At 46.4% G+C, this 10,000-nt stretch overlaps 1 protein-coding gene across 1 annotated transcript in view; it reads right to left on the bottom strand.

Moving 5' to 3' along the window:
* LOC143294619 (neuronal acetylcholine receptor subunit alpha-10-like) overlaps positions 1-10,000 on the bottom strand; it is a 259,577-nt gene that overhangs the window by 80,950 nt on the left and 168,627 nt on the right. The window contains 1 exon segment of the mRNA XM_076605999.1: positions 9,544-10,000. This exon segment is cut by the window's right edge and continues 13 nt beyond it. Coding sequence (XP_076462114.1) covers positions 9,544-10,000 — 457 coding nt within the window.

Below are 10,000 nucleotides of genomic sequence, written 5' to 3' on the forward strand. Positions count from 1 at the left end.
TAATAGTTATTCTCTTTGAAATGCTTGGGCAAGAAGGCACGTAACTGCTGACAGTGAAAAAAACAATAATGCAAGCTAAACTGCTTACGATACATGCATGTAACATTTATTACTATACTTTATCTTCAGCGCATCAAGTTTTATACGGAAGAAAGTAGAGGTCATTAATTTGTTTTGCAAACTGATGGATTCGGTATCTTTTCTTTAATAATATTCTTGGGGAATAGTGTCCCTTTATGTTTTAAAAACTTTTCCTTCCATCGGTTATGAAATCGATCCCATGCTGATTTTTCTAACAAGGTGTATGCCTCTTTTATGGAAAGACGGACATGTATGTGTGTGTGTGTGTGTGTGTGTGTGTGTGTGTGTGTGTGTGTGTGTGTGTGTGTGTGTGTGTGTGTGTGTGCGTGTGTGTGTGTGTGTGTGTGTTTGTGTGTGTGTGTGCGCGCGCGCGCGTGTGTGTGTGTATGAAGTCAAGTCAAACTGATCTTTAATGATGGTAAAAGAATAAGCTAATACAGCTTTTTTACATGCTACCCTCAAGAAAACAAAAAAAAAATAATGAAAAGGAAGACTAAAGACACTCGCTATATATTCCCCATTACGTTCCTCGCCACTGTTGACCGAACTCTGCCGTCAAACCGTTTCAGAAATAGACAACATCATTTTCATCAACGTCAGTCACCAAAAAACAAGAGAGGCAAACCCAGAAGAGACGGGGACCAAAATGGACCCCCAGCCACCTTACATAAATGGGGAAGGAAATGCAGGAAGGAAAGAAAGAAGGAAAGAAGAAAAAAAAGGAGGAAGAAGGGAGAAAAAAGCGAACAAGAACGAAGGCAATGCGACCCCATAGAACCAGAGAAAATACACTGAAGAACCCTGAGTAAAAATGGATACACGAAAGAACGAACAAGAAAGAAAGAAAGAAAGAATGGAAAGAAAGAAAGTAAACCTCAACAAACTAAAAGATTATATGTGACCAAGCGCGCTATGGTTTCTCCAAAACTGCTCACACACAAGCTACAGCAGCCGATGTTTTCCCTCCTTACCAGTGCCCAGACTTGTGTGACGTCACTCCGCTTACATCACTTTGTTCTGGCCACCTATTAAGAACCACTCGGGACACGGCCACAAAAGTGGCGTCGCCGACAGGATAAAGATCCATCACAATATAGATCCAATTATCCCCTTTAATGTTACAATTCTTTTATCCAAATTCAATCCATCCCTAAACCACAGCCCTTTACCACCAAGTGTACCTTGTTACAACTTGGCCCTGTGAACATAGGATGTGCAAAGTCTCAACTATCTCTAATAATAAATCACAGCTACTAGCCAAGCTAATCTCTATCACATATACAATAGAGTAAAAAGAAAAGAGGGAACGGAAAGTAAATGGGAACGAAGTAGCAAAAAAGAAAAAAAAACTAAACAAAAAGAAGACGAAAAAGAAGACACAAAACAGAAAAGGACGAAAGAAGGAAAGAAAATCATTGGGGAAAGAAAGAAGGGAAGAAAGAGAAAACAGAATTGAAGAAAAGAAAGAAACGATTCAGTTTAAACAAAAGAAAAACTGATATCTTGAAGAAAACATTCCATGGGGAATCAAAGTATATCGGACCATTAGACGAGGGAAACAGATATGAAAATAAAAATAATAATAATGATAAGAAGAAGAAGAAGAAGAAGAAGAAGAAGGGTAAGTAAGAATGTGGACTAAATAAACAAACAAACAAAAACAAAACCCCAAAACAAAAACAAAAACAAAAAAAACAACAAACAAACAAACAAAAAAAACAACAACAAAAAAACAAACAAACAAACAAACAAACCCCCCCCAAAAAACAAACAAAAAAACAAACAAACAAAAAAACAAAAAAACAACAGAGACAAATAAGGACACACGTGTCTTTTTTGTTAACGTTTATTTGTCATATTCTGAAAGTATCATACAGCAAAACTGACACTTCTATGCAGCGGGGAACACATTCAATGTCAGCCTGCCCAACCCAATACTTTCCTGCACGGTACCCGTTTTGTTGGTGACGGTGCCGAGAGACCATCGAAATAGAAGAGTGAATTTAAACCTCTGGGTGAAGACAACTCTCAACTATAAATTAGAATCAATGTTTGAAGAGTTTCTTTCACAAAAGTTTAGTTCAGTACCATATATATTTTTCTTTCTTAGGAGAACATGATCATCTATGCCAAATGTTCCTCGATTCAGATTAAATGACTGTGTTGTAAATTGAAGCTATGATCAAGCGAATTTGGTCGAAACTCTCCATGTACATTTAGACACGCAAACACACGCGGACTGACGGACAAACAGTCACATATCCACACACCCCCCCTCCCTTCTTCCCTCCACATGTACACTCACACACACACACACACACACACACACACACACACACACACACACACACACACACACACACACACACACACACACACACACTCACACACACATGCACGCACGCACACACACACACACACACACACACACACACACACACACACACACACACACACACACACACACACACACGCCATCACTAACACGGGCATCAATACCACTACTACCAGGAATAAGAGATATAATCTGACAAGAATACAAAAAAACTAAAAACATATATCTGTGCGCGCGGTGTGTGTGTGTGTGTGTGTGTGTGTGTGTGTGTGTGTGTGTGTGTGTGTGTGTGTGTGTGTGTGTGTGTGTGTGTGTGTCCTTCTCTCCTTTCAGTAATTGAACGACTTTTCTCTTAAATTGATACTAGACTGTACCCTAATGTGCCTGTGTATTTTGTTTGTTTGTTTGTTTGTGTGTGTGTGTGTGTGTGTGTGTACGTTCGTGCGTGCGTGCGTGTATGTGTGTGTTCGTGAGTGTGTGCGTATGAGTGTGAGTGTGTGTGTGTGTGTGTGTGTGTGTGTGTGTGTGTGTGTGTGTGTGTTTGTGTGTGTGTGTATGTTCGTGCGTGTGCGTGCGTGTGCGTACGTGCGTGCGTTTGTGTTAATATGTGAGCGCGCATGTGTGAGTTTGTGTGCACGCACGCGCTAGCGTGTATGTATGGGCGCGTAATTTGTAAAAAGAAAATGATCAATACATCTAAGAAATTCTGTTAAACCAAGTTTATGATTCCGATCCGCGAAGGATTAATCATCACACCCTGAAAACATCCTTTTAGGTAAAGACATATATTATTTAGACAATAATAGCGGGGATTTGGGAGGATTAGTGACAAGCACGGGGCGGATCTATCAGGATTACAGGGCCGGGGGAAGAATGTAAAAGGGGGGGGGGGGGAAGAGTGTGGCACTCAGCGTAGGTTTTTGGTTTTGGTTTTGTTTGTTTTCTTTTCAATGTTTGTTTTTCTGAAATAACTATAATTGTTCGATGGCCAGTGTGACTCTCTCTCTCTCTCTCTCGCTCGCTCGCTCGCTCGCTCGCTCTCTCCGTCTGCCTGTCATTAGGTCTCTCTGTCTGTCACACACACACACACACACACACACACACACATAAGAAGCACACACACACACACACACACACACACACACACACACACACACACACACACACGCACCATACACATTATCTCACTCTTTTGAAGTTGTAATTCATATTCTTTCCTTCTCTTTTCTGTCTCTCCCTTTCTCAATTTGAAGGCCTTTAAAAACGCCTATGTTTCGATTAAATCTTGCAATTAATCTGTTTTCCTTTTTTCTCACTCTTTTTGACAGCTGCCGCACGGAAACACCCAAAAAATGGCGCGAATTCAATTGATATTTACGCACCGAAAAACAATGTTTTCTTTCAATTAGATACTGAGCAACGTAAATTCAAGACATCATTATATTCGATTATTCTCGTAAAAGCAAGAAATGTTTATTACAAAATGTTCCGTTTAGTTGCTTACAGATTACACCTTTTGTTTTCTGTTCATGTTGGGCGATAATCTAATGGTACGGAACCTGTTTATAAAGCGATGATCCGTGGAATTCAGTACCCTGCTCGCATAGCAAAGACAGTTCAAGTCAGTTTTGGTACTCAAGGAGGCGTCACATAAAAAATGAATAAATAAATAAATAAATGAATAAATAAATCAATAAGATAAGATAAAATAAAATAAAATAAAATAAAATCCACATTATACCCAATACCACATCTACAAAACGGGTGCTTAACCAACAGCGTAACCCAACGCGCTTAGTCAGGAGGTGGTGTGTGTCCATCGAGATCGATGATGACCATCGTTGTCATCCAGCTGGGGGATGGGGGGAGGGTGGTGGTGGGGGGGGGGGATGCTCATGAATCTATCTGTGAGTGCGCAGATGGCTGAATAGTCCAATCTGCGCACGAAATGTTCGCTGACAGTTGGGGCAGACAAAGACAGGCATATCATTGTCAGGGAGCTTGTTTGCCCGTGACTTTCTGGCCTGCCTCTTCTGAACAGCTGCAGCAGTCCTGTTGGCCTCGCACAACTTGGCACCTTTGTGCACAGCAGCGCGCCATTTGTCACGGTCTGCTGCAGATTCCTCCCAGGAGTCAGGGTTGATATCAGACGCTTTCAGAGAGACTTTCAGAGTATCTTTGAAGCGCTTCTTCTGACCTCCGTGTGATCTCTTCCCTTGTTGCAGCTCGTCATAGAAGAGCCTTTTGGGCAGCCGATGGTCTGGCATGCGCGCCACGTGTCCAGCCCAGCGAAGCTGGGACTGCATCAGGATGGTGAAGATGCTGGGAAGGGTGGCTTTTGCAAGCACCTCCGTGTCGGGTCCTGTCTTGCCACTTGATGTTCAGTAGCTTCCTTAGGCATGTTGTGTGGAAGTGGTTCAGCTTCTTGGCATGTCGTTGGTACACTGTCCAAGTTTCGCAGGCGTACATTAGTGTGGGGAGAACTACTGCTCTGTACACCTTTAGTTTGGTCTCAAGAAACATGCCTCTTCTGTTCCAGACATTTGCATAGAGTCTACCAAAAGTTGTGCTTGCTCTTGCAATCCTGACGTTCACTTCATCGTCGATGGTCGCATTTCGTGACAGTGTGCTGCCAAGGTATGTGAACCGCTCCACCACACTGAGTCTCTGACCATTGACTGTGATGTTGGGCTCAACGTGGGGTTTCCCTGGGGCTGGCTGATGGAGAACTTCAGTTTTCCTCATGCTGATGGTAAGGCCGAAGTTCCTGCTGGCAGTGGCAAATTTGTCCACGCTGAGTTGCATGTCAGCTTCAGATCCAGCGTTGAGGGCACAATCATCAGCAAACAAAAAGTCTCTGATGATGTCTGTCATGACCTTCGTTTTTGCTTGAAGCCTTCTGAGGTTAAACAGCTTGCCATCTGTTCGGTACTTTAGGCCAATTCCAACATCGCCATCTCTGAAGGCATCAGTAAGCATTGCAGAGAACATGAGGCTGAACAGTGTCGGAGCCAGGACGCAGCCTTGCTTGACACCATTTGTGACAGCAAAAGGAGCAGATGTTTCGCCATTGTCCTGGACTCGAGCCTGCATGCCTTCATGGAATTGGATGACCAAGGAAATAAATTTTCGAGGGCATCCGTACTTGGCCATGATCTTCCACAGTCCCTCTCTACTCACGGTGTCGAAGGCTTTAGTGAGGAGAACAGGGCAGCATTTTGCTCCTGACATTTCTCTTGCAGCTGCCTTGCAGCAAACACCATGTCAGTGGTTCCGCGCTCTTTCCAGAATCCACATTGGCTCTCAGGCAAATGACCTTAGTCAAGGTGTGCTGTGAGGCGGTTTAGTAGGATCCTGGCAAGTATCTTGCCTGCGATAGAGAGCAAGGAAATGCCCCGATGGTTATCACAGGCTTGCCGGTTCCCCTTTCGCTTGTACAAGTGAATGATAGATGCATCTTTGAAATCCTGGGGGATCGTCTCTTCTTTCCACATGAGTGAGTACAGCTGATGGAGCTTCTCAGTCAGCACAGTGCCTCCATCCTTGTAGACCTCTGCTGGTATGGAGTCTGAGCCAGGTGCTTTGCCACTGGATAGCAGACGGGTTGCTTTCTGGGTCTCAAGAAGTGTTGGCAGATCGTCCAGTGCTTCGTTGATGGGGACTTGTGGGAGCCGGTCTATGGCTTCATCATTTATGGAGGAAGGGCGATTTAAGACACTGATGAAGTGCTCAGCCCAGCGTTCGAGAATTTTCTCCTTCTCGGTGATCAAGGTATTCCCATCTGCACTGAGGAGGGGGGATGATCCTGAGGATGTGGGACCATAGACTTCTTTTAAGGCATCATAGAACCTCTTCATATCGTGCCTATCAGCATATCCCTGGATCTCATCGGCTTTGTCGCTCAACCACTTATCCTGCATCTGACGTAACTTTTGCTGAACAGTCCTGCGGATGGCATTGTACGCATCCTTTTTTGATGTGGACTTTGGGTTGCTCAGGTGGGCCTGATGCAGATGGCGTTTCTCATCCAGAAGCTGCTTGATTTCATCACAGTTTTCATCAAACCAGTCTTTGTGCTTTCTGGTCATGGGTCCCAGGGTCTCTGAAGCTGTACTATAGATCAGCTCACGCAGGGTCCTCCAGTCAGCCTCCACATTCTGGTTGTCCAGAGAGGCGGATTCCAGACGATCTTCCAGCAGCTCCACAAAGGTCTGTTTGATGGTGATGTTTTTCAGCTTAGCGATGTTGAGCCGTTTTGGAGCCTTCTGGCCTTGGGGGCGTCTCTTGGGCTGGATTCGAATATTCAGCTTCGAGACTACAAGGCGATGGTCTGTCCAACACTCGGCGCCGCACATGGTCTTTGTCACACGTACATATTGCCTAACCCTTTTCCTGACGATGACGTAATCGATGAGATGCCAGTGCTTTGAGCGAGGGTGCATCCATGACGTCCTGTTACGGGTAGGGAGGCAGAAAACTGTGTTGGTTATCAGCAGTTCGTGCTCTGCACAGGTCTGAAGCAAAAGCAATCCATTTGGGTTGCAGTGGCCCACACCATGCTTTCCAATCACTCCATCCCAGGAGATGTAGTCAGAGCCAACTCTAGCATTGAAGTCCCCAAGAATGATGAGCTTGTCTGCTTTTGGGATAGCAGCAATGACAAAGTGAAGGTCCTCGTAGAACTTCGCCTTCACTTCATCCGGGTTGGTCATGGTTGGGGCGTAGGCACTGACAATGGTGAGGTGCTTCTGGCCAGATGCCAGTGGGAGTTTCATGGTCATAAGTCTATCGTTGACTCCCTTTGGAATTCCTGCTAGCTTGCTGATATGTGCTGTTTTTACTGCAAAACCAACGCCAGCCTCACGTCGCTCTTCGCTTCCTCGTCCACTCCAGAAGAAGGTGTAACCAGATCCCTGCTCACAGAGCTCGCCTTCGCCTGCAAGCCGAGTCTCACTCAAGGCTGCGACGTCGATGTTGTATCTGGCGAGTTCGGATGCAACTAGTGCTGTTCTCCTTTGGGGTCTGTCCGCGTTATCTCTGTCCAGGAGAGTCCTTATGTTCCAAGCACCAATGGTGAGAGGAACGATCCTTGTTTTTTTCTTTTCTTTCTCTTTGTTTCGACCGCTGATGTAGGGTCCCCGCCAGCCGCGGTATGCTGGCCAGGGCGATATGGAGCAGGCAATTTTTAGGGCACCTTCTCTAGCCCCTTCCTCATGCCAGGGAGGTGAGCAGTGCATTCCTAAAGAGGGCTGCTCAGACGCTCAGACGGCTGCCGAGCTCCATCGCTGCTCCTGTCGATGAAGAACGACCCTATGGCCTGAGCCGCTGCGACTGCCAGTGTACCCACACCTGTCGTTTCGTCGCTCGCCTGTCGCCACAGGACTTGGGGGTGATGAAATGATGAAGGATGAAAGGTCAGTATGGATGACTGATGACTTGCGCGATGAGTTTGTTTAAAGTGAAGAGGAGTTGCGCAACGTCGACCTCACTCTCTCGTCCGGGTCCATCAATTTCCAGGGGCAAGACTAAGTCGAGACGACTGGAGGATGAGCACGGATGCAGTGGATGACCAAGATATCCTTTCGGTGTCTCATCTTGCTCTCTGCACTCCACAGTGCGTTGCTGTAACCGCCTTCCTCTCCGTTGAACCGATAGGTTTCTTCCGCAGATTCTACCGGATCCAGACTTCGCATGCATAGGTAGACACACCCCGGGGGCCAACTGCGTGTGGCATGCACACAGCACGGTGGAGCTAGATGGCCGTCGGTGGCTCTCCTGAGCCGACGCCCTTTTATGGATCTCGTTTTGTAATTCCATAAGGGTGTCTAGCCACCTGCCTCACCAGTCCCGGAAGGGAGCGGTGAGAGTGCCGGTTTAGTCGCCGGCAATCCGACCCTGAACAGGTTGTACTGGATTTCAGGTTACCAGTAGCAGATCTAGTGACCTGACCTGACCTCAGTCAGGAGGTATAATCACATGAACGCACAACCACGTCTGTCTCTTCTTGTCTGAAAAAACAACAACTGCTTCCAGCAGCAACAAGCTATTACTTTCATCGCGATCACTTTTTTCTCATCCGCTTTTGTGTCCGCATTTTTCCGATTCACGCAGTCCACAGTCGACCGTCGCTCTTCCTTGCGTTTCCATGCACTTGGAATGAGCTTGGCCTTTCTCTCCGGCATCACCAGCCACTCTGCTTCCTCACGGTTATGACCTTAACTGTCATGCAGTTGTACATCCTTGCGTAAATGATATTTGCTCCTGTACTGACCTAATCAGTTATGAGATTAAAAAAAAAAGAGAATCTTTTAAAGGTGGTCCTTCTCTCTCCTTCCTTCTTGCCAGCGACAGTTTTTTTCCCCTAGTTCTTTATGTGTATGTTTTTGCTTTTTTTCCCCCATTGGTATCGTTTCCTCTGTAGAAATTTGTCGCGTGCGAATGTGTTAGTATAAGAGATTTGCAGGTGCTTCGACTTTGCTGTGCACAAGATGCAGCGCTAGATTAGCACATTGCTGCTGCTGCTGCTGCTACTACTGCTACTACTACTACTACAACGGCGACGACGACGACTGTTATTACCACGACTATAACTTGTACGACTACTACAATCACCATTGCTACGTCTGTGCCCAAACCACAACACGAATCACCAGTAGGTTGGTAATGTTAGGTGTGTAGGAGAAAGAAACAAGAGGAAAGAAGAAACACAGCACAGCACAGTACAGCACAGCACAGCACAGCACACTACAGCACATCATAACACAGCACAGCACAGCACAGCACAGCACTGCACAGCACAGCACAGCACAACACAGACCAACCCAGCACAGCATACTTCATCACAGCACAACACAGCACAGTACAACACAGCACAGTACAGAAAAGCACAGCACAGCACATAATATTACATTACAATACAGAAAAATGAGAACAGCACAACACAGCACAGAACAACACAACACAACACAGCACAGCACAGCACAGCACAACACAACACAACACAACACAGCACAGCACAGCACAGCACAGCACAGCACAACACAGCACAGCACAACACAACACAACATAACACAGCACAACATAACACAACACAACACAGCACAACACACCAAACAAAAACAACTCACCCAGCATGAGCTTGGCCGGGGACTCGGGCGGGATCCAGAAGAGCACGAGGGTGATGGAGGTGAGGAGGATGCAGGGCAGGATGAGGATGTAGTTGTAGAAGGTGGCCCTCCTCTGGAACACCAGGGTGAAGGCCAGATCCACGAAGGGCTGATCCGGGCAGCACGTGTAGAACTGGAACCTCCGGCGGGCCGGAGCCTTGAGGATCTTCCACGAGTTGCTCTGCATGTACTCGGTGAGATCCGTCTTGTTGGGGTCCTTGCCGTCGTTGGCCAGGATCTGGAGGTCCATCTTGGTGCCGTCGTAGGTCCAGGAGCCGAACTTGAGCTCGCAGCTCTGTACGTCGAAGGGGAAGGAGGCCACGTTGATCTCGCAGGAGGAGCGGTAGATGGCTTGGGGCATCCACAGGATCTTGCCGTCATAGCTCACCACCAACAGGGCGTCACGGTGTTCCTCGAT

This window comes from Babylonia areolata, chromosome 1 (assembly GCF_041734735.1).
Source record: "Babylonia areolata isolate BAREFJ2019XMU chromosome 1, ASM4173473v1, whole genome shotgun sequence".
In the NCBI taxonomy this organism is placed as follows: Eukaryota; Metazoa; Mollusca; class Gastropoda; order Neogastropoda; family Buccinidae; genus Babylonia; species Babylonia areolata.